General features: G+C 35.8%; 2 protein-coding genes across 2 annotated transcripts; both read right to left on the bottom strand.

The window, feature by feature from the left end:
* Positions 1–1,548: 1,548 nt before the first annotated feature.
* On the bottom strand, positions 1,549–5,119 carry LOC107188347. The gene is made up of 4 exons (XM_015576623.1): positions 4,877–5,119; positions 3,693–3,788; positions 2,687–2,937; positions 1,549–1,915 (listed from the first exon to the last, which is right to left on the bottom strand). Exons 1-4 carry the CDS (start codon positions 5,117–5,119, stop codon positions 1,549–1,551), a joined length of 957 nt encoding a protein of 318 aa, XP_015432109.1.
* An 856-nt stretch (positions 5,120–5,975) lies between these two features.
* Positions 5,976–16,752, bottom strand: LOC107188453 (laccase-4-like). Its single transcript, XM_015576748.1, has 9 exons — positions 16,629–16,752; positions 15,194–15,293; positions 13,795–13,915; positions 11,705–11,915; positions 10,501–10,896; positions 9,584–9,949; positions 8,442–8,717; positions 6,682–6,897; positions 5,976–6,127 (listed from the first exon to the last, which is right to left on the bottom strand). Exons 1-9 carry the CDS (start codon positions 16,750–16,752, stop codon positions 5,976–5,978), a joined length of 1,962 nt encoding a protein of 653 aa, XP_015432234.1.
* Between the last annotated feature and the right edge of the window lie 9,487 nt (positions 16,753–26,239).

Here is a 26,239-nt window from a genome sequence, read left to right on the forward strand (position 1 = left end):
TTATCCTGTACAAAAATTATATTAAGAAAAATCTTATCTAAGTGTGTCTGATCAAATATATATCAGTAATATAATATTTTGCACGTATACACATGAAACTACGAATTTTCGCTTCAAATTATAAAGATTCCAAGATCCTATATTATTTAATAAAACCTAGTAATAAAGTAGAAGATTATCTTCACGCTTGAAGCAAAAAGGCTAAACAAAAAGGTTAGAAATACCTCTGATTTTCGAATTTTTCAGTAAATTATACAGATTCACTCATTACGTTCTCCATTTAAGCTACAAAATGAAACATAAATCTAGTCTCAATTTGACTGACTTTCTACGTAAAATTCTGACCTCGTGTAACGATTGCAAGACACATGCAATCACTGTTTTCAATCCGCCAATCTTTATCAAGTTCTATAGGGTGCTCCAAGCTTTTCTCGACGACTAGAAAAAGATAATTTACCAGTGGAATTTAGACCAAAAATTTCATATAAGATTCGAGTGGAAACGCTTTACTACACAGTCGAAAGCAAATGTAAAACGCAACGTGAAACAAATAATAGCAGTTCTTCATTGTAAAATGTATAAAATCAATCGCATTATTCCGAAATGATACAATTCGACTGATAGTTAACATTGATAATAGGGATGTCACGGTAAACGGTTCATTAAAATACTAAAATTTCAAAATATCGTCCATGTTCACTGAGACAAGTTTGTGTAATTTACAATGAAATACTTACTGTTACTTATGTTACATTTCATTTCACGTTTACCTACAACTACATACATAGACTGTGGAAACTTATGCAAATTTAAATTTTTTCACAGAAAAATTATATGCAAATAAAATTTATTTCCTCCAGTAATAGCTTTATTAGACGAAAGCAGTAAACCCTTGAATATTCTTTCAATTAAAGAAGATTAAAGTCTAATTTTTCTTACTTGTTCTCTTAAATATTTTATGATGTGTTATCACATTGCATCTGCTATAAAACCCACAGTCCACTCTATTACAAAGCGTTTACTTTGGAGCCTCGTATAATAATGTTTTGTTTTCTCCGTTTATCGTGGAAAACTTGGAACACCCTGTACACCTTTTTGTACGTTAAAATGGGTCACCATTTCCATCGGAGGTAATTCATCGGCACGCATTCAACACGCAATACAGCCATAAACATTTCTCGGCATATATACTGGGTGTCTCTTTTAACAGGACCCGCTGGAATATCTCCCAAGGAACTGTAGGTATACAAAGTTACAACTCTTTCGTTACACCCTGTATTTATGTACTACAACTTCCATACATATAGTGTCGTTCCAACAACAATTACCCGACCTTGGTGCTCCCCGTGTAAGTACCCCGCGCCACGATAAAAAATGACGATTTTTTTGTGTTCGTTTCACGACGTGCCAACGATGACCCAGAAAATCGTCGAGCCAAAATTTCCACTCCGTTGTTTAAAACACGGTCGGCCGTTCACCGACGGCCGATTAACGTTTCCGAACACGCGATCCACTCGCGTCCGCAGCCTGCCACAGGGGCCAGCTCTTTCAGCAGCCGCTCGATTTGTCGCTGGAATTACTCGGTATCACCGTGTGACAGCCCCGTCTGTGCCGTAGCTGCTTAGGCGTCAGCTTGTCCGAGTCCTCGACGTTGTCGACCACAGCGACCGTGTGCAACGACTTCATCGAGACCTTCCGTTGCGGTTCCTTGTAACCGGAGAAACACGGTTTCGGCGTCCAATTGGTCCCGTACGACACCGGATGTATCTCCATTCGAGGTGGATTGTGGATGTCGCTGGAGATCTCCGATCGACAGTCGTCGCACATCGAGCTCGCCTCGCTCTCCGCTGGCACGATTGGCTTCATCGACGGCAGTTCTTGCGACCAATAATGTTGCAACAGGCACGTCAGCATTCTAAATTTTACGGGACGAAATACTAAAATCGACGTGTCAATTAATTGTCTTAATATTCGATGTTATTCAGACATGTTTAAGAATGTGCCTGACATATGGATTGCGGACATTGTGTACTTATAGCTTGTTTAACCCTTTCGTTACTAAGGGTGAGTATAGTCACGCAATGTCCAGGGCTTGGTGTGTGCTAACGATGACTATAATTAACCGCTGTTGAACGCCATCTTGTATGGGTCATTCCTTTTAGAGCGGATCTTTTTTGTACGCGATGTTTGGGATTTTGCTCGAATTGAAATATGTTATAGCGATGTGAAAATAGGGGGGGAGATTGAGTCATCATTTACGCTGATATTGAAATTATTTATATTCACCGATTTTTCACGAAAACTACCTTCATGGAATAATTTTTGTCTCCGGGACTGTTAAAGATACAAACTTGATTTGTTCTTCATTGTAATCGTAAAGGATCGCTCTTTTTAACTAAATTTTTGTTTCGTACAGAAAGTTATTTTTGCAATGATAAAATATTAAAAATCTTGACTATTGTTAGCTAGCGGATTGTTCACCATCTCAGATCGTTTCACCATTTCAGAAATCTATTGTTTGCCTGATGCCCGATGCTCGATAATAAAAAACCCTCGATAACATTTTTATTAACACTCTGTAAAAGAAACTTGCTATGACGCATTTCTCTTTGGTATGAAGAAATAATAACTTTCTTCAATGAAACGGAATTTTTTGTTGCACGATTTATGGCAAATTTATAATAACCTTTTCAGATGAGCGATTACGTAATGCTTCACCGTCACTAACGCGACCCGCAATTCAGCAACAGAATCCGTGATAAAATTCCATATTCGATTCGTAGAAAGTGCGCAACTTAGAGTGAGCACTGCGATTGACATAGAGAGGATCCAGCTAATAAAACCCGCTGACATCACTGGCGGTTGCAATGGCGGGGGATAATACGAGGACCAAACGCGTTGCCACCACTGATAGGAAATGTCACGATCCTCGAAGTCCTGTGCGAAATAAAAGTTTTTAACAACATGTGTACTCTTTTAAACTGTAGTGTACAGTTGGTGGTCTAATTATTAGAGTGCGAAAAATGTGTTTTCTTTATGTTTTTGGGGAAATAAAGTCACAATTTGAATTAACAATTATTCAGTAAAAATATACTAAATAATAAAATTTAGCTGATATAATTATAAATAATACAGTCAAAATCGAATAATTGTCAATTTATGCAGGTGGCTCTAATAATTTGATTACCCACTGTATGAAATACGTTTAAACTTATACATACATCGCTCGATCAAAGAAAAACTTGAATTCCTTCTTGCTAACTATGCTATTTAATTTTTTATATGATGAATCCCTTATTAGAAAAAAAAAACTATAACAAAGATAAATTTTGTGGATGCATGTATAAATGCCACATGAACTTTCAAAATTAAATACATATGTGTATGTTAATTTTCATTCAACAACACCCTTAACTGGTGAAATAAACATTTTCTTGTATGGATTATTACGGAATAAATTGTAAAGTAGTTATTACACACAGACTGTTCGTAAAATCTTTCTATAACTACGCCTTGCCCCAGTCAAATTCACTGATACGCTTAAATTCCATTTCATCGCGAAACTCCGTACACAAGGTGAAACGGATTTACTTGGAACACATCTCAGAGTATCCAGTGATTTCCAATCACCGTTGGAAAATCGTATGAAATGACTGAACGAGTTATGAACAGCTCATGAAACTTCTACTCACGTAACTCCAATAGGACCAGACGCAGCAATACAGCAACCTTTGAAGGATCAGCCAGAGCCATAAGCCAGTAATAGCGACTACCCAGCCGACCATGACCTTCAACCAGGAACGTACCAAATGTTATTTTAAAATCGACTTAGCTGACGGGTTGTATTAAAATCATTGTAATGCTTTTTATTCCCAAAACACCGTACGTATTTTTATCGATCAGGGACAGAGTTACCGACCACAGTAAGTGTTCAGGATCACGATAATCCGGACTCAAGTAATTAAAGTATACAATTTATGTGTACAAAAATCCCAACGTTCACCATGAAAATATACTTTTCAGCTCAAGAATGAAATAAAAGAAAGTAAAGTGGGTAAATATTTAGAATAAGGGAGTAGTAGGGTGAAGGTTTTAGTTGCAGGTCGTCTTTTGTAAAAAATTTATTATCAAAAAAAACTGTCTCCAACCAATTCCGATCAATATAATGCTTCAGAGTTGGATAGAGACAGTTCAAGAAAAAAGTCATTTAAAATTGGTTAGGGACCGTTCAAGGAAAGGGTATCATTTTTCTTTTAATAACTTCTTAATAAACAACATTTGATAACTGCAACTTTCTGAAGATGGCTCAGGAGGATGACCTTCAAAACATATGTTAAGGTCAAGGTCATCGGACATTTTACTTATTAATACAGTGATTCCTCGATGAATGCGACACAAACAACGGCGTTATTCCCACCATTGGGTGGCTGGTGCAAAAAAAAAATTGATGAAGGACTGCACACCTTTCCACCTTGCCACGAGTACTCCGAAGCGGACCTGAATTCGTCGCACTTATGTAGACATTGCTGTATTACTAAAATACGATATTAAACTTTTTTTGATAATAAGATTTTTAGAAATGGCAAGCCCCAACTAAAACCTTTACGATACAACTCAGGATGGTGACCTCGACAACATATTAAAAAATCATCGAAATTGGAGGTGGCTTCCTTATTGTAAATATTTACCGTAAAGTTTAAATAAAATTACAAACGACGTATTCCAACTTTCTCATCTTTCCACAAAGAAAGATTACTATTTAACTGTTTAATCGATTTTAAAAGCACTGAAACATCTTCTATTCTATGACGATGGAATTAATGTCGATGAATTTAACGATTCTAATATAACACTTCGGTTACGCAGCTCGTGATACCTGAAGAGCTTTGTAAAGCGGTGGGCCGAAAACGTGGGCCAAACTGTTAGACGAAGGTGGATTTCTCCACAGGACGATCGTGAGCGCAGCCAGGATCATGAAGGACGGTAGAGTGTGTATGAAGTCTGGTCCGACGGTGATTTTCGCATACTCTCGGAAAACTTTGTGCTGGAGAAGAAGTATCTCCTGCGGGACGGAGAGCAAGGTCACTGTTTGCGTGTAGAGGGCGGTCTGGCAGGACATCACTGTGAAGGCTGAACGCCAGCCTGATCCTGGACAGTTTATTCACGCCTGCATCGAATGTTGGCGCAATGATGGTTATAGTTGGAGGGCGGTCGAAACGTGACGTTGCAGACGAAATGAACCGCGGCACCAACGTTCCCTTGTTTTACGAAAATTTTAAAGATAATCTGAGAACACCGTGGACGACATATTAAGAATATTTTCAACAAAATGAGCAGAGAAACTACGGTTTTTTCACGGATATTGCGTACATGTCAAGAATTATTATTGGGTTGAACGGAAAGTTGTTAGGATTTTCTGTTGTTAGATAAGATGGAGTGTTTCGATAATATTATTACTCTACTATTATTTCTTAGGTACAATAATTGCAAAATAGTTCAGATTATGGTAAGAGCGTTAAGGCAGCATTTATTGTAAGAATACATGTACGTAAGATATTTGTAATATGTAATTGTAAAAAAGATATGACAATTTTTAAAGTAGAACAAGCTTAAAAGAAGCTTTACTAATTTTATAGACATGGTTAACAATTTATTCATAGGAAATCTTCTAATGAAGCAATAACATACTATATAATAATACAGTATAATGAGAATATTCATTTAGAAAATGGAAATACAAATTTCCACATAATTTACATACGTTCTTTCATTCGTTTATACTTTTAAAGATTTTCAAAGAAATTCAAAAGGTTCCTTCTTTCCATAAAAATATTAATAAATGATCAGCGAAAGGAATGATACATAACTTGCTTATTAAAAAAAATGAAATGCAATAGTTACCTATGCATATGTACTATCAGTCTCTATATATCTATTTACACCTATATACAGATAATTCTTAAGTAATTAACGGTCTATATAAGGAAGTAGTCAGGCCCAACAAACGATCCACATTTGGGAAAGTCCTCTGGAGCGGGTGGCATATCACTAGATTCCCCAACCTGTAGAATCACGTCTAAACCACGAGTCCAATCAGCGGCGTGTTCGTCTCGCAGCATCCAATAACCTAAATTAAAATCAATAATCAATAAACCTACCGCGGAAATTTATGGAAACTAAAATATTTAGAAAATAATGTATAAAATCATTTCTCGAATAGAAGTTTCTTGTTCATTTTAGAATTTTTTTCCTATTAACAATGCTAAAAGGGCTTTATTAAACTTAATTGGCGTTTTTATTTCATTTGGTTTAAAAAACCGCAATCCACGTATAACTTTGGTCACGTTAGAAATTATATAAATAGAATTATTACTGTAACAGGTATTTTATACGCACGCTATACTTTCAGAGAATAAAAAAGAATTGTCCTAACAGTAATTTTATTATTAGACTGACGGATCTTTATGCAAATATCAGTCTTTAAACATTTATTCCTGGAAACTCGAAAGAAAGAGAAATTTCCTTACTACGCCGAATGTTCTACGTGATCCCACATAAAATAAAAACCATCCTGAAAATTGAACTTCTCAATATACTGAAGTTCAAACAAACGCTCTAAGTGCATAAAATCCGCAGTCTACTCATTATTTATTTGAAACCAAAAATTAACGCATATCTCACCTGGATTATCAGCCCTGAATCTAATAGCCACGGCGCCGAATTTCGGTACAACGACCGTGTCTTTGGCTATCGTGCAATCGAGATTCCGAGTGAATAGTTGTCCCTTATTGTTCAAACTTTTTAATTCCTGCAACGACACACTGCGCCCGAACTTCCTCGCACCAACCACGTAGAAAGTGTATCCGTGTAAGTGATACACCAGATCGTTGAGACCACCTTAGAGAAAAATAAATTTTTAATACAAAATTACAAATCATTTGCTTCACGTTTGAAGTCGTTTGAAACAGTTTGAAGAGTAGTTTCTGAGATAAATGTGGAAATAGAATATTCCCTAAGAATGGTAGGTTCTCCTAATCCTCTTTTGACAAGTAGACGACAACAGGAAATAAGAATTGAATAGGAACTTGTGTCAGTGAATGATTTTTTTTATTAAAACTTATGATATAAACTTTATTAAAGTGACGAATAATCACTGATTATATTACCGATATTTATTGATTTACATCCGTTTCTAATACACATAAAATTCATAGTGCACTCATAATATATGAATTCAGAATTAAGTACAGAGCGTTAAATTTTCATCGGATATCTTTTGGAATACTAGAGTAATATAATGAAAGTTTAAAATGAAATGGTAGAGAAAGTCCTTTAGAAGCGGTGTAACTAGTTTTCTATAATGTGCTAAAGAAGAATATCATATTTTCTCGGAAAAGTAATTCTTATTGACGGAATCAAGTTGGGATCAATATTTCCAGCCTCCGCAAGTAGCTGGAATATAGATCAAGGTCTTTAATTCAGGGCTACCCTCCTGTGAGCTAATCCGATTGTTTCACCAGACTTTTCCAAGTCGTTTCGCTAATTGCAAGTGGTATTCCAAACAGAAGATTCTTCATAAATATTGAGAAGGGCACCTGAATATCTCATAGAACATTTTACTATCAGCAAAAACCGCATAACATTAACAATATATTGTTTTATTTGAAACAGAAGCACCATGGCTTCAATAATGAGTATCCCGTAAATAAAACAGGTTTATAAAGTTGTATTATTACTATTTCTAACCTTGTTTAATTTCTCAAGCAATCTATGATTTTATAATAAGCTCATTCATATAAAATTTTTTTTTAAATTCTACTACCTTTAAACGTTACAGACTTAAAAAGAAAAATTGCTTAGTTTGTCCTTGGTTTCCCCTAGTTATTACCCTGTCCAGCAGAGGAATTATTCGATCGGATAATTAATAAATTTCACCATCCACAATCTGTTTTATACATGGAGCACGCGTAGTCAGAGGCGATTGAATCATCAATTAAGCACCACAGACGTTTTCGTTGCGTTTAACCACCGATAGACCCAGTAACCGTTGCAAATTGCGTGTTTACCGCGGCGGTAATTGGAAATCTAATTTCTCGTTTCGTTTCATCATCACGAATGAAGCCGTAGAACATAACACATATGGGGTATCTTGAAGATGACACGCGAGCTTTCTCGATTCTTTGACGTGATTCTATTCGCTTGCACACTTTCTCCTCACCATTCTTCTAATTACAACTAATTAACTCGTTCATTTTATAAAATATGAGAAATAAGGAGAATTGATAGCAGTTTCATGGCTTCAAAGATAAATATCTCCTAAACCTTATAGACCACCTATCTGTAGCTGAAACTAGGTTTAACTCATTTTTTTTTCGAAATTGGACTTATACCATGTTTAAGAAAAACTGCTCGTAAAATGTATCTAATTAAAGCTTGATTACCTTGATCGAAAAGTATTATTTCCACGGTCGCTCCGAGCGGTATACGTCTCACGTGAACACACTCGCATGTATTGGCTACGTTACCAGCACCGAAACGGCATCTTTGCGATGATAATGTTGCAGTTTCCTTGTTCTCGTTATGAGCGTCATCGTTGTCTTCCGAGGTACACAAATTTTCTCGGGATATGTCAGACCCCTGTGTCAACAGGGGCGACGATGGATACGTGAACGTTGCGTTGTTCACGGTAAGTACCCTTGTTTCCGCTGCGCCATCCACTAAAATGAGAAATATAAATATCTCGATAAACACGGTGCCATTAGGAAATCGAGACACGGTATTGTAAGGCCATTCAAAGACACATAAGATTAACGAATTTATGACAGTGTAATAAAAAATAAACGAGGCAATGGTATATTGAATCAGTGCAAAAGTTTTGATGGATTTTCTGCAGGTAATATAATCTGCATAAAAATAAAAAATTATATATATAAAATTATGCATTCCATTAGATTATTATTAAATTATAATTAACAGTATTATTAGTGAATTATTTTTCAAGTAAAACCTATCGAAACTTTTGCACAAAACCAATTTTTGTCATTGATAATGGTTATTCGTAACCAAAAAAAATATCCCTGATCGATAACTGTTATTGACAACCAAAAGAACATTTTAATTTCACTTTTTGAATTCTGGTTATAACAGTTAGGATCTCTCCTTTAAATCCTTTTGGCAGAAAACAAAAGTTATCCATCATATGGTCTGTATTAGCAATCTTTCTATAATCCATAGACGCCTGTAATCGAATGTTACCTAAACTATTTTCTTTGCTGTTAATAATTACAAAACAAGAAACGCATTGATAGCACTCGTACCGTGTTTTCATTTTTTTTGTAACATACACATTAATGATATTCTAATTAATAGTCTTACAGCTTTCCGCAACGGTGTTGCGTTTATCTTACCAAACGACTAGTTATATCACAAACACTATTTCAATTATAATGATCTGAAAAAGTGATGACCATACTGGTGAAAGTGAAATTAAAACGTACGGAGTAAGACGTTCAATACGTATTACGGGCTTTGAGACAGACATTACTTACCGCATAATTAGACATTTAAATTATCAACTACGTACCAATCATGTCGTTGGTTTGAAGCTTGTAATTTATTGGCAAATGTATCGTAACATCCATCCTTGGTGCAGAGAGAGGTTTCGGTATCTTCCGCAATGCCTTCAAATCCATGGCGCAGAGACTGTCGGGATTTCCGCATTTCTCGGCTGGATTCGTCGTCATGACAAATCGTTTCGTCACCGCTTGCTCCTCCTCGACCTGTTCGATAACTTCCGACGCAGATAACGGATCCCCGCTTGAGCTTCCCTTATACTTCAAAACCGCGACGCCGTTTATGGGACTCCTTCCACATTCCTTTGATGTATGCACGTTCATCCAATAAGGAGCGACACGTTTGTTCGCTTTTACAATAAAGTCTGCCCTTTCACCTATAACGAGAATAATAATGTCGTCGGATAAAACTTTGAAATAGTTTATTCGGGATCAACGGACCGTAACTACAAGGGATAAAAGTATATAGTAACTGTGTTTCACTTCTCTAACGGACCAAGGATTCAAAGATTCACAGATCTATAGATCCAAAGGTCCGAAAGCCCAATGACCTGAAGATCAAAATGATTCAAAGGTTTAAAGGTTGAAAGATTTATAAATTCGATGTTTCAAGGATTCAAAGATACGAAGATCAAAAAACGACCAAAGATTCGAAGAATCAAAGGTTTTCAAGGATCAAAGAGTTATGAATTAAAATTTCAAAGATTTAACATATAGATTAGATAAGATTAAGAATAATAAAATGAAATCATGATGGAACAAAGACGGTAAGACCTTACTAATTATAATTCATCAGATTTAAAGTGTGTTTCTTTTTCATTTTAATCGTTACTACAAATTAATTGAAAAGTGACCCAAACCTACTCATTTTTCCGTGCTATAAGCCCTTAAAGTCGTAGATTTTTTTGTCAGAGGTTTTTAGACGTACCTGTAGCCAAAGTAATCGATGCAACTTGTCGCGGGTCCACCGCTTGCCCATCCAGGGCAATCAGCAAAAGGGGATGCGCGTCGATGGAAATAGTTATTGGACAGGTTCCAGCACCACCGGCGTTCGCCAAACGGAATCTATGACGGCGGCCTGGAATGACGGTGAACGTTGTATAGGGAACACTCGGTCCATTCGGTTGACGTCCTCTCCCGTTGATCAGAAGCGTCGCCGGTTTTGAGTGACCCTGGGTGAACGTGGTCTCGGCCGTGTGCTGCCACTGGGTCACCAGAATCACGTGATTTTTATCATCGATATCGTAGAGAGAACGGTGCGGGTCCTTTATGTCTGCCTGTTTGACGATCAACGCACCAAAAATTCCATTTGTAACGTCCGCACCTGGAAATTAATTATGTACACGATTAGCTCTTCGACGGATTAACCTTCGAATTGGGGTGGCTGGGTCTGTTTTAAACGATATATTTCAATAATAATGAAATAATAGTTTTACAAAAGTGAAAAGAAGTATGAACTCGTGATTGAAGAAATATTAAAAAAAGACTATCAATGCAGCGATAATTTGACATTTATACAGGATGTAAAGAAAATGTTGGAGGGCCTGGAAATGAGAGATCCATTCCATCCATTCCTGGAAAAGGAAAAACTTGCTTCAAATCACCTACGAGTATCCCATTTCCGGGTCCTCCAACATTTTCGTTACACCCTATATTGTATGTCGACTTATGTACAATGGATTTCCATTCGACTAACTTAATATTATAGTATTATTATTTCGTACATCGAAACAGTCTATAATCAATCAGAAATAACTAATGAAACGTTTTCCAAGACATTTATTAAACTTTATAATTTACTTCTTTTGTGCGCCATTTCTTTTCGTGAAAATTTTCAAATTTAATTTCCATTTCATTAGATATAATGTGTATGTGGTTCAATATGACATTAGTAGACTTCGTAGAATGGTTTCCCCCTTACAATCTAAAAGTAGTACCAACCAAGCACAGCAAAATTCTTAATTGGTCGCGTAAACAATTGAAGTAAATTCACGGAAAAATCGGTGTGTATCACTTTGCGAACACCCTTTGTTAGTTTGCCATCTAGAATCCACCATGTGAAAGTGTCTTGCATTTTTATTACCACCCTCTATAAAGGGGATACCAAAGATTCTAATTCGTGTTTTAATTACCTGCGTGAGCATGCCAAAGGTGAGTTCCAGCGGCCGAGGCACGGAATTTGTACTGGAAAGTCGTGTAACTCGGAATCGGACACTGGGTGACCAAAGGCGCGCCGTCCATGTACGGTGTCTCAATCTGCGATTGGCCGCGCCAGTGCACCGCGGCAGCTTTACCCGGAAGCCGATTAATCACGTCGACCACCAAGATATCGTTTTCACAAACCTGAAAAGTGAAAAAGCCTGTCTTTGGATATTGTAATTAACCGAACACGTTTTGCTCGTTACAGCGACCTATTTTCGAATAATTTATAAAGTTTTTCTGTCTAAAACAATAATGTAACCGAGGAATCGAAAACAGGAAGGAGATAAAGTGTCTAGAAACATGTTATTATAAAGAAAACATCTCGAAACCCGCATCTTCGATTGTTTTTATTTTCCCTGGAATTACCCACATCATAAGAAGGAAATCTAAAACCTTCATTAACCCGTAGACGACGGGAAGCCTACTTTTTAAGCTCCAGATGGGTGGTTTATTTTTTGTAGTACAACACTATACAGTAAATCCACGATGAGTGTTAGAAGTGCTGGAAGATATAAACATTATTCGGTGTATCAATACATCACCTATAATTTTTTTAAATAAACTAATAACATAGTTCAAAATTATAATGTTTCCCAGCCACTTCTTTTTTAAAAATAGAGGTTGGTGGAGAATGAAGGCAAGTAATAATGTAGCAACACTTTTGATTTTTCTAAAAAATGAAATATGATATTATTTAGTATGAAGTATGATAGTTATCAGTTATTTTTAATGCAAGCAAACTTAGAAAAAAATCATGTAGTTTCCTTATAATTTCATCCAATATTATGTAGCAGGTCTTCTATTTCATGATGCATAAAGCAAGCAGAAGTCAATGTGCTCAACGTCAGAATATTATATAATGTAATTATTTCTAATTTTCATCCATTACAACATCAGTAATAGATTACTCAGGTACGTGTTCATATTACACAAGCCCACATCAGGTGCAGTAGTTAATTCCATGTGTTTCTACATAGGGTACAGTGCGTTGTAAGACAGGTATTAATGCGAAAACTCATATCACGTTTTCCATCTGACAACTGTATACGCCAGGTGAATCTGCATGTGTGTAGTAGCGTATCTAATATCCAGGTGTTTTTCCGATGAAACGTTACTTTCTAACTCGAAGAAAAGTCGTGATTCTAGCGAAAGTATAAATAAGGAAAACATTAGACAATTTTCCTTCAAGATGAATAAATTCGTGTCTATGTACATTTTCAGTTTCAAAGAATATTATTCTGAATAAATATCTACTAGGAAATTTCCCAAGAAAAGAAAGATATTCTATTATAACAGAGTGAATGGATTCTACATGCAAAACTAAGACAAAAATCAAGAATAACGAAATTTGCGTTCAGGGCTTCGTTTCCCAGTTACTAATTGTTGAAAGTTTGGCGAAATACGCGTAAAGTACGTCTGACACGGCGAGTCATTCCACCAGAGAGGCGCACTCTTCAATTGTTTTTGTTTTCACGTGTTTCTGTAATTCACTTGATTTTATTTCGTTCGTAAATTTCATTAGGTCATCTGTCATGCCCGTGTACTAGGCATAAACCGATACCGTAAAAGTATCGAAAAGTATCGTTCTTTAACGATGCACAATCTACACAATTTACTCTTAACTTTACTCTTACGGCACAAATTGCTCATAACTTGTATCGAAAAAAGTATCGATATCTACTTGTATCGAAGAAAAATGAATACAAAGTTCTTCTTTATCAATATAATATATTTTAACCAGAGTTGAGCAAAATTTTATTCGAATAATACATAGAGAAAATCTGCAGTACCTAAGAGTGTCATCCTAAACTTTAAACAGATACTGAGATTAAACATTTGTTCGCCAAATGTCGACTGATTCAGGAAGAAGTATTATTTTGTTATAAAAATTACCCTGTATTGTGATAGTATTTACGAAAAAACTCGTGAAACCCATTGTTTTAACATTTTAATCACTTTTACTAGAGTTTGTGAATTTCGATTGCTTTGATGGATCTAATGTTGAAAATTCTTGCGTTACCTGAATAGCTGGGCCAGGCAGTTGTCGATTTGCCGTTAGGATACCACGTCTCTGCCCGTCAGCTGACACGCAATGAGTCGACAGGCATGCCGTCTCGTTCTGAGGACAATCGCCGCACGACCTGCGCAAAAAAAGAAATCATTCGGATTAAATTATAGAGGCTGAGACCGACGGGTAAACCGTCGGTTGGATAAAGCTGTAGACGCGGCTCGATCAACACAGCCTTCCGCATTTCAACTCGGTGAGAAATTGCATAACGGTTACCACAACGGTAGCAACTCGATCGATGATTCTGATAAAAATGACCGCGTGTTGGAGTATTAGGCGCTATTATACGCCTGATGTAGGAAAACACGTTTCCACAAGGTGCCAATGTCATTTTAAGAAGACCATTTCCATGCTCGTAAAATAAGTATAGGGAATCGACTTGCCTAAAGTTGAAAATCACGTTTCTGAACAGACTAGGAAATAATAAATTCTGAAAGCCAGTAATAACATTCGATAATCGAAATAAATAAATAAAGTAGTATAAAGTATAAATAGGAGTTTAAAGTATGTATAATAATAAGTAATAAATAAAATAATACAATAATAAATAGAATTCGATAAGATCATCTTTTGTCGAAGATGGACAAATTCATTACCTAAATGGGGAGTTTCGAATACCAAGAACGAGATAAGAAATGAGTTGGTTTATCGTTGATTAAATATAACAATTAGAGAACAGAAAATAAAATAATGTTTCTTTTTGAAGGATTTCATGCATATCGAAATAACTGCTTAATTGGATTCCTTGTTTACGCATTGGGATGGAACTCTTAAGTACTACGCCTTCTCACTGCGCGTGCAATTGAATAGGACTTGGCTAACGTGTCCGTTCATTGCATTCCGTTTCTACTTACGGGCATAACGAATCCGTGCATTTCACATTGATTTTCGATGTAGATTTTCTTGAAAGCAAAGTCCCAAATGAACAAATTTCATTCTATATTTTCGACTTATTTTTTCACATAGAATCACCCCTATCCGATTGTACCACCAGTTACACGATACCTTGTGCATAAGATTTCGCATTCTCGTCTTAAAATTCACTTATTTGGACAGTGTCTTCAATCTAAGAAATACAGTGGAAAACATATACAGGTACACTCTATACGTGATTATAGTGTCACTGGTATAATATTTATTAAATTGAGATACATATTTTAATAATTGATAATTTACTATATGTATAACACAAAAAACACGGAAAAAGTTATCAGGAATTCATTAATTTCAGTGCATCGGCTAATATTTAATATTTGTAAATATGTGTACCATTCGATGTTTAACAACATAAAATAAATTTAATACACCGACATGAAGGATCGTACTATTAAAAAAGAAAATATTGTCATACTTGCTAAGAGACTGGAAGACTTCGAGCGTGAGTTTCAATCGACAAATCATGGGCCAGTCCAAGTGATGACATGGTCTATCGCAGGAAAGAAATCTTTGTTCTATAAAAAGAAAAACAAAACAAAACAAATGAAACTAACACGATTAATTATTTAAACATTAAACATTTATCATAAAGAAAAATTAATTCAGAGTTTGTAAAAATGCTGGTTCTGTTCATATTTCTATTACTATTGTTACCATTTTCGTTCACGTACAATAAATCGTGGTTGCGAGAATTTTATTTCTGATTTGAACGAACAATAGGAGAAACAAAGAAACAGTAAATTATATTTCGAGCAATTTGAAGACCTTAAAGGAATTTCATTTAATACAGACGTGGCTATAACTTTGCTCTTTGTATAGTAAACATTTATATGTGTGATGTTGCAACAATTATTATAAAGAGTAATAAAAGTACAGTAGGATTCCTTTTATCTGAAAAGGTCAAGTATAGGACGATTATAAGGGTTCACCGATTCTTCCTCTATTTATGCGTTCGCATAATGAGGGCTGATATTTAAATACAATAATGACTCGATGAGTGCGACGTACTCGGGTCTGCTTCAGAACATTTATGGTAAGACAAGAAGGTTTTCAGCCCCTCATAAATTACTTTCTTGCCCGAAGCCGAGCCTCTGCTCAGCTAGCACTTTCAACCCATGTTTATTAGAACTTTTTTTCGTCATTTAGCAATTACTATCTACCCTAGAAGTTATGGACCTCTTTTTTTTGCTTCACCCTGTATGCACATTCTGAAAGCTGACACTTCAACACGCCATTTGTAAAGAAACAATCATTATTACTGCATTAAATTTTCTGGAATTCATCTTGTTTTGAAAACGTGTAACGACAAGATGTACTGTCGCGCAATTATGCTTTTTAATATTCGAAAAAGAAGAACACGGTACAAATAACAAAAATACGTACCTTAAACGAATATATTTAAATGAAGGTCAAAGCAAACAAATTTAACCTAATCGTAATGATTTTTTTCAAATGACGTGTTGAAGTGCCAGCTTTCAGAATATATACATAATTTATTAATTAAGAGCAGTAGTTTCTATTGAAAAACAAAAGAGGCATCATCTACTGCAAAAATCCGACATTACCATTTGGCCAACCCAATAACTGATTGTTTTATTATTTATAAAGATTCAATATTACTAGTGGCCGTCAACGGTCTTTATGAACATTTTTCAATAACTATAAAAATTGTCATTTGAAAAAGTTTCCCTCATTTTCTACAACTTTTTGTTATTTTTTCAGCAAACGGGGAACAAAGTCAAGTCTTATTTTTGCACAAATAATTCCCGCGTCCAGTCCGAATCAAAAATAAAATTCTTAAAACCGTAATCGGTAAATTGACAGTTGTATCGTGAGAGTCTCGAACTTACTGGGCCTGTAATTATTAACATGCAAAAATGTCGCCGCAGCCGCGATCATAAAAATGACCACGAGAAATCGGAGACCGTAGGTGGCGGACATCATCGCGAAATTCGAACCCTTAGCAGATTGCATCGTCTAACCGGTTTGTTATGCAACGATAACAAAAGGTGACTGCATTCTCGGGTGGCACCGACTCGTTTCCCAGAAAATCTCAAAAGCAGCGCGCCAGCTGCTTAGACCTCCGAGAATTCGATTCGAGTTCTCCCTAATCCGTGAAGAAGACAAAAATAAACGTTTAAAAAAAAAAAAACATTATGTATATAGGACAGGGCGAGAAGAAACGACGACGGTGATAACGAGAAAGTGCGTGACAGATCGAATAAATTGTTTTTAAACGGCGTGCTTCGAAGATTACAACGAATCGATACCGAAACGCCGGCAAAAGTGATGTCAGCGGGGAGAAAGTTAGTACCGAAAAAAGCGAAAGGAATCGCTCCGGTGAAGATGAAAGTCGTAACTGTTTCACTTCGATCGTCGGCGTTTCCACGGAAGGATCAAAATGTGTGTATCGGTTTATAGTCATTATCCACGGTCTACTCGATCCACGAGGAAATAGTGGTTTAGAATAGTCCACGAGCTTTCAAGTATCATATCCTTCACAGCCGAGTAAGTGGGTAACACTTATGACGCAACTTTCAGACTAACGTAACTACGATGTTACGACGAGGTCACTGACATTGATTGTTCATTTTTTCAAAATAGACTGTGAGATTCGGTTGTTCCAGTGAGTACACTTTAATACAGGATTTCTGGGCTAACTTGATCACCTCGAATAATGACTTAACGGTACACTTAATGAAAATGTTGAGACGTGGAACTTAAATAGCATCAAAGAGCACATCTTATGAGGAACGTGCTTTTTTTGTGAGTGGAGGCATTTCAGAGATTTCAAGGTCACCTTGATTTTTTTTTAACGGAACGACCTGTTTTTTGTACCGTAGATCGATAGAGTATCAGATTCTGAGCAAAAATGTGTTGACCGCCATACGTCCTAAACCTAATAGTTAACGAGATATGTACAAAATAATCACTGTATGGAAATCGCTGTATTGAAGTTGAAAGGCATCAGTTCGAGCACCTATAGCTACCAGATAGTAAGTACGTATTAAAAATTATTTTGTAAAAATCTCGTTAATTATTAGGTTTAGGATGTGTGAAGGTCAACACATTTTTACTCGGAATTCGATACTCGATTTATGAGTACACAAAATCGATTTGCAAACGTGAATTTGTAAATGTTCTCCTTATGGTGGATTACATTCGTGATAATACTAAATACCCCCATACTGATTAAAAATAAATGCTGGTTAGTGGGTGCGTTATAAATATGAAGCAGAGTGTATTTCCTTGATTCGTTTTTAATTCAGGCACAAATTAATTCAAGGAATAGTAAGAGAATAGTTTATCCAATAGTGTACGAGAGTCAATATATCAGATGATTTGTGTCTGCACTAATGCAAAGTCATTATCACCAATACAGTTTACAAAACGATATACGATGGTTTAAATAAATACAGATTTTAAAGTTAATCTTTTCCGAGGTATTCGGTTTGGAATCTGGAACTCTTCAGCTCCCTACGCATTTCTCCTGGCAATGCCATAAACAATTAAACGGGAATATTCATTATCGAAAACACGAAAAAAAGTACATTCTTTGTTTCATGTTTTTTTATAAACCCTATTTATAATCCCTTTTTATAAACCATTAAATAGAACTATCGATATTTTACACATGTTTATAATAACTGACATATGTATGTCGCAAAATTATTTGAATTTAACGAAACAACAAACACCAGATTCGTGATAATAAAATCCTGTTTCTTAGAGATATACAAATCTGTTTAAATCGAATTATCATAACACATGCTGAAGTAGTATTTATGAAGTACTTACAAGTTTTCCCAGTACAGAAATGAGACAAATTTTACATCATGAAATGATAATAACTATTAAGTTATTCCATTTGAAACGACCATACGTGCATATAGTAAAATAGACATTTATATTCTGCAACCAGTGTGATGAAATTATTCGAAAAGTTCGAATTGTGAATGATAATTCACTAATTCGACTATCAACGCGTTAATGAGTCCTATATCTGTACCCCAGAGCCAGAGTGTATTAAGTCCACTTTTGTTAAAAAATGACATTTTATATGTTTCCCGTATCAATCCCTTAATACACTCTGGCTGATATGAAAAATAGTCTTTTCCTGATTCAAGAATCGAGATTTCACAGAAACTGGTATCTTCTCTGGACCATGGATGTCGTAATGCCAATAATTTTTTCACGATTGACGTTAATTAATGTCTCCCGTAGATGCATGAAGGCCATTCGAACACGTTTTTGTTCACGATTAAACAGTGTCATTATCGTTACGTAAAATCTTGTATAATCCTCGCGTAATGCACCCCCGTAACATGATTCTGTCGCATGATTGACGTGGAATCACGGCTAGTGTCGAAGTCCCGGAATCTAGCAGCGATCTTAATTGGTCTAAGAGTGCGATTTCAATTAGCACCGTGGAGATTATTGCTCCGTTTACGACTTCGTGGCGTCATTAAATCGGGAACTGTGACACTTTAATGCATGGGGAAACGAATCTCGCGAACGAATTGCACGCGAAATCGTTTGACGTGAATTTTCGCGACGAGACCACGGAAACGGGACGAATGATTAATTTAATGGTAGCCTCCTTGCCTTACGAATTTTTTAAAGACTGACTTTTTAAGACTTAATAATTTTCTAGATACAAACGTGTAGTAAATGATTCTTATGCAAGAACAAAATAAAAAGTGCAGAACAAAGTTTTTTGACCGAGGTTGAATTTTGAGAAAATTTATACAAGTACATTTATTAAAATTTATATGATAATTAAACAACAGACCATTCAGCCAAATCGTAAAACAATTTTACGTGTCCAAGTGATTTTCAAAATCATTACATTCTGCACTTTTGACTTATTCATTTGTAAGGAATCACCTACTTTCCACTTGCATCGCCATTTCAGCCACACCCTATACATTACAACTTGCTTCTCTCGAGAGGTGTCTCTAAAGAAGTATAATAGATTTATTTATCGATAAAATTTCGACAGTATGAAAATACCAAGAAAGATATGTTTCCAGTAGGAGTTCAAAAATATTGTTTTCTCATTGGTACATTATTGTGGATAAAAGAAATAACGGAAATCGAAGTTAAAAATTTCGAGAATTCACTGAAAGAGACGCAAATTGCAAAGGAAGATATTGAGATGTAATTTATTCCTAGAAAGCAGAAACGATTAATAATGAAATTCTCGTTAACAATTGTTTTTCTAACAATACGAAACCCAGAATAAAGAGCAATTTGTCTCAGAGAAAAAAGTGGAACGGCACAAAGGCTAACAAAGGATCCACTTCTCAAAAGATCAAAGATAATTTAATGTAGATAAACGCGGCAAGTTATCACAATAATTGGACTAGTTAGTTACAGGTAATCCAACTATACTTAAAAATATAACCAAAATACGTGACTGAGAAATACAGTATTCCTGTTATTAATCTTCAAAATTCACCAGAATAGCCACTAAAAATACCATAAAAATCTATCATGAAGAAATGATTAACTACCCCAAAAAATAAAAAAAAATACACGGACGGTAGAATATGTAATATGAATGATTGAAATATCGTTTCGATTACTTTCGAAAATTTACCGAAAGGGACACTACTAAAGGTAAAAGTACTTTTCCAGGAAAGCTCAATTATTTCGAGAATGAGAAAGAATTATCGGATGATAGAATATATACTAAATGTAAAAATATTTTCTTTAGTTAATTTTGAAACATCGCTAAATGGAAAAACGCTAATAAAGAATTAAGAATAAAAAGAAAGTTCATAATGGAAAGTGTGCTATTTCAACGAATAAGTGCAGTAGAAATGGTAAAAGTCGTAAGAAATGATCCACATAGCGACAGGTGTCCTATTTCGGCGAAAAAGTGGCGTAGAATGGTAGAAATCGTCAGAAATAATCCACAGAGTGAAGGATAAGTGGGACACGCCATATTGTAACGTATCCACGGTTGATACAACCTGCACCCAACACACGAAACTCGGTAAACACCGTTGCGCTATCCCGTGAACAACTGAGCCGGGGAACACGAGTCCGAAATTCGTTGCCAGAACCGAAGGTGTCCTCTCTACCTTTCCCTTTCTCCTGCTCGTTCTTTTCCCGCGTCATATGCGCGACCTAGTAATGCTACTAGATCGGTCATCTACAGTCACAGCGGTATATCTTACAAACTCAGTCTCCGGTCGACCGAAGGAAATCAGTTATCTGTGTGTCATTTCTTGTATTCGAGCAAATACTCGCGATTTTCCGATGTTACGTCGATTAAACAGATTCGTTGTGTCTGTGTACCAGAGTTGGTTAATGATAATTTGTTACATGCATACTGATAACATATGTAAGTTACTTTTTATATATAAGTTATTTGTTATATAATTCTTATGAGGTAATTAGTAAGTAAAGTAAACGGAGAATAACCAATAGAACATTAAATACTTTAAAGGTGCACAGTGTTACCTAAAAAGAAATTTAAACAAATTTAAAGTGAGTATTATATGTCCTCAGTCCTGAGATCACGTTGATTACAATTTAAATGGAAATTCGGTAAATTGAGAAAAAATTCTGATTATAAATTTTCTGCCGAGAATATGTCAGAGTATGGATGTCGATCTGTTAAACAATTGAATTAAAAAATTTGGTAACCGTATCTAATACAAAATCACAAATTGTTCATTAATGAACCTAGTTCACTGGACTACTGCAAGTTTTTAAATTCTTCAACCAACGATTCCCCATTTTTTAAATGCAGAAAGTTGTTACAGTCTAGTTAGGCGATAAGGTTTCGCAACTGAACAGGACTTGGTACACGCGTCTGTTCATTACATTCCATTTTTACTTATTGTTCATAGGATTATATACGTGTCAAATGGATTTCAAAAATTATCTTGGAAACGAAGCATCATAGGAGAAACTTTTATTCTATATTTTCTACGTATTTTTACATATAGAATTACATCCTTTCTGTAACACCAGTTCGGAACCACTCTCTACATAGGCTACAACTTGAACATAAAATATCTCATAAACTAATAGCCATATGTAGCTGTAGCGAATACCATTATCTTCAAAATTCCAATCCCTACCACTATGCAAAACCTCATTACAAATATAGCGTTACACTCAGGGCATCTCTTTGTATGAAATTGTATGTAATTACACACAATCCGTAAAAATATCCTCTGCCCTATCGCCGTCAGGCATGCCACAAAAAACCTCATGAGGTGAACGTGAAGTATCCCTGAACGAGTGTACGTATACGAAGATTGACTTCTGTGTCGCATCAAGTTCGCTCGATGAACAATCCAATAACCATCACCAAATGAGCGAGCCGCTCGAAGAAAGCAAGCATCTCGAAAGCAATAATAAAAATGAAACCGGCGTGACCAGCTAAGAATGAAACGAAAGATGATTATAAAGTGGCGCGAAAAAAAGAAAAAGCAAAAGAACGAAACAAGGGTGTGATTTCACTGCACCGGTGTCAATTGCACACGTGTACACGAAACGATCCGAGCCAAGGCACTGGTCGCGGTTTCCGTCAACGACTGACGATTTTGGCCTAAATTTCGTTGCCAAAACTAGAAGCGACCTTCCCCTCCTCTTTCCGATACTCCCCTTCATCATTCAGCTTCGTTATATGTCGACTAACTTCCGTATCCCAACGTCTTTCCTCCGGAACAAAATCCACCCCCCCCCCCTTAACCGGTTCCGACGACAATCGACACGATCGCCCTCCCTGGTTCCAAGTAAAACGCCGTTCGAAATATGTGTCAGAGGCGACGAAACGGCCAGTGAAAGTTGCCTAGAGGGCTCTTAAACGGCCCCACACCCGTGTGTGCCTTAACTCCAGGTACGTTACGTCTTGCACGAAACTGCACGCATACTTTCATCTCTGAACGTGTCTGCTCTCTCTGTCCCTCTTTCTCTTTCTCGGCCTCTTTCTCCATCAGACTACATCTGTCTGTCTCCGTTTTATCTCTGTCGCACGTTACACCTAACCTTTACCGATGGTCCACGCTCACGGTCCAGAGGATTTCACTTTCGCTGAGGTGCTCAAGTCTCGGCTCTATTGAACGTCCCCCGACTGTGGAACGAGTGCCATTCTTCCCTGATCAAACGAAGACGCTTTCTACACTGGGATTCGTCTTGCTGGTTTACGAGGCACTAATCAACAGGCGCAGCTTTGTCGGGACGATCGACGAGTTTTTTTTAGTGACTGTCACCGAGTAGATCCTCCGCTTTCTAGCGATGGGGCGGTGATGGGAGTAATTACACGTGTTTCTTAAGCCTGCCGTTTATGTACATTGGCACCTGGTTTACGTATCGAATGTTTATGTTGTGGGATGTACTCGAACGAGTAGAGACTTGAAATACCACTGGATATTTTTCGTGGACGTTGTGTCGTGTGACGATTTTTCGACTGATAACAAATTGATGGTTAGTCGAACTTTTAATTCTTACGGTATGAACTTTCCTTTGTGTAGGTTCGTTTATGTACATTGGCGCCTGGTTTATGTATCGAATGTTTATCTTGCGTGATGTTCTCGAACGAGTAGAGGCTTGAAAGCACTGAACGTTTCTTGTGGAAATTCATGGACTGATCACAAATTAATGGTCAGTCGAACTTTTTATTCTTAGCTTATTAACTCTCCTATGTGTACCTCGTTTATAAACATTGGCGCCTGGTTTATGTACCGAATGTTTATCTCGCGGGATGTCCTCCAACGAGTAGAGGCTTGAAATGAATAGCCATTTTACGAAAACGTTATTTCATGTGACGAATTGTTGACTGATCACGAACTAATGGTTAGACAAACTTTTAATACATAATTTTCTTTCAAGACTGCCGTTTATAAACATGAGCTTCAGTTTATGTACTGGGCGTTCATCTGGAATTTGTTAAATTCACTAGGTGATTATATAAAAATGGTTTAAATCATAACATACAACAAATCTTCAAAAAATGTGTAGACAAAGCAACTATGCAGTTAAAGCAAAAAATAACAAAAATTCAAAAGTTACATACAAAAATATAAAAACTTTATTTTGAACCGATTAAATAATTAAACAATTTCTTGATAAATTAACTCGTTATATTACTTTGTACACTAATACGAAGTTCAAAAAAAGCTTTTTTAATTGAACTCTTCGATAAATGTAACAGTAACTAATTTAATTATATGAAACTATTAAAAAGTATTTATACCATCGGTATAAACCTAGTTATTTCATTCCGTGTTGAAATGAAAGTTGGGAAAGGGAATCAACCTAGATAGAATTTAATACGATCGCTACTTTCCTATAATGAAATATTACAATTCGACTCTTTGATCTATTTTCGCAGCTAGATACGTGAAGCATGTTCAATTATCCGAAACATTCTAGGACAGCAGGAAAATAAAAAGATTTAATTAATACATGAACCGCCTTTACTAACCTATTTTACGCTCTATTTCAATCGGTGTAATGTAAAAAAGGCATTTTTAAACCTATTTTTTCTTTTATTAATACAAAACTTTCTCCTCGCAATTCTCCAAAAATTCACGAGTAATCAGGAATACTCATCCTGCAAATCCTCAGTTTCTATCGGTCTGGAAATCCTCACGGATTTACCCGATTGATATTGATCGATGAAACCGAAAATCAGAGGTATGCGTGGTATTTTATCATGTAAATGCAATTACCTATTTGTATCTGTTTAATTCACTCCCGCATTATGAAAAGCGTTTTGTTTTATAAAGAAGGAAGAAAGAGAAGCATTCAAGCGTGCATTGAAGTTTTCGAACGTGTTTGCATCAAATATGCGGCCGCTTTCACTTTCGTAGGGAGAGGTTGCTATAATTTTTCATTTTTCATACACCTTTTGTTTGTCTAACTTTCAACTTCAATGGAAATCCATTGTATCTTCGATAATATATCTGATCATGTTTTTTAATGGATATAAACTAAGGAGAAAATACTGCCGCATTTGAATCCGTGTCTGCACGCCACTTCAGTGCTGATGTGCCCCCGTTTATAAATATCACGACACTATCAATTGTGTCTGATGAAAATATAGCGTTTCATAAAAATGACATACATTATACTAGTTTTATTAAATCGTATAAATATATATATATATATATATATATATATATATATTGTATTTATGAACGAGACTGTTCTCGTTAATATCAATCAATTGAATATTTAACCCTTTCTGGCCTGAATTATTTATTGTGCCATATAATTAATTAATTAATTATACCACATGGAATTTGCAGGTTGATAGTATGAGTTATAAAGGCTAAGGAAATAAATGATTCCAAACGGACTCACACGAGCAGAATGGGTTAATATCCATTTCGTTTAGTGTTCGTAAAAACAAATGGTCCGTTTCATGTTACTTGTGAAGTAATTTAGTATCATTCAGTTTTCTTGAAGCAGCAAAAGAGTCAAGTTACTCCTGAGTACTTAATTACTTCTAAAGTAGTTATATTAGATCTTCATTAAGTATTTAATTCCCTTTTAGTAATTTACGACCCTTCTCGACTCTACACAGCAAGTAATAAAATGCATTGTAATTATACACTATACATATAGGTGAATACATTGAAGAGTTAGAATTCAATTAATCTTTATTTACTTATTTATGAAATGCACCTATTTACAGTAAAAATACTGTCAGGGTAGAAACATAATATATAATACAAATAGAAAAACAAAATAAATGTTTTAGTGATTATAATTAATTTCTAGTTAAATTAGCTAAAACTAGAATCGAAAACGTTTCTACAAACTTGTACTGATTTACTAGTGAGATCAACAGAATGATCAGCATTATCAACATTAATGAACATTCGATTGAAGCAATTGTAATAAACAAACAGAGCTCGATACGTTTCAGTAAACAATAAGAAACGATAATGAAAATGTTTCATTGATACAGAAACGATAAATTTCACAACACTTTTCGGACATAGTCCCATCGCTGCACCGTAGGCGAATTTAATAGTTGGCAAACTATCCAATTCCGAAAAAAACCGCTGTCCATGAAAAACAGTTACTTTCTTTTTCATCCAATTACGTAATTCCTGACAAACTACTTTCTCCGGGATCCCCAAATTGCCACCACCAAAAACAACCTGCTCGTTGAATTGTTTCCTCCATCAGAAAAGAATAATTCATAGTTCGGTTTAGTAAATCGTAAAATGTATTGCGTAAATATCTGTGTGGATGTTAAATGAAACGAGTAAAAAAAGTTTCAAACCACACGGTTGCACGAGCCTCGCTCTCTCTGATTTTTAGAGATGTATTCGATATTGTTATACTTGGGAGAAAGTGAAACATTATAGAATCGTCATTCCACACGGTCGTGAAAAAAAAAAGGCGACGTGGAAGGCAGACAGCGTAAATATTAATTAATAAACCTGAAATTCGAAACTGAAGCTGAACACGGAACAAGACGATG

This window comes from Dufourea novaeangliae, unplaced genomic scaffold (assembly GCF_001272555.1).
Source record: "Dufourea novaeangliae isolate 0120121106 unplaced genomic scaffold, ASM127255v1 scaffold124, whole genome shotgun sequence".
NCBI classification, from domain to species: domain Eukaryota; kingdom Metazoa; phylum Arthropoda; class Insecta; order Hymenoptera; family Halictidae; genus Dufourea; species Dufourea novaeangliae.

Excerpts from the sequence above, each read along its gene's own strand:
- LOC107188347 (XM_015576623.1), bottom strand. The coding sequence starts at position 5,119 with ATGTCCTGCCAGACCGCCCTCTACACGCAAACAGTGACCTTGCTCTCC. Across the intron at positions 3,789-4,876 it reads CGCTTTACAAAGCTCTTCAG|GTCATGGTCGGCTGGGTAGT; the intron begins GTATCACGAGCT and ends TCCTGGTTGAAG. Across the intron at positions 1,916-2,686 it reads GTAATCGCTCATCTGAAAAG|AATGCTGACGTGCCTGTTGC; the intron begins GTTATTATAAAT and ends CGTAAAATTTAG.
- LOC107188453 (XM_015576748.1), bottom strand. The coding sequence starts at position 16,752 with ATGCAATCTGCTAAGGGTTCGAATTTCGCGATGATGTCCGCCACCTAC. Across the intron at positions 6,898-8,441 it reads AATAATACTTTTCGATCAAG|GTGGTCTCAACGATCTGGTG; the intron begins GTAATCAAGCTT and ends TTTTTCTCTAAG. Across the intron at positions 6,128-6,681 it reads ATTCAGGGCTGATAATCCAG|GTTATTGGATGCTGCGAGAC; the intron begins GTGAGATATGCG and ends ATTTTAATTTAG.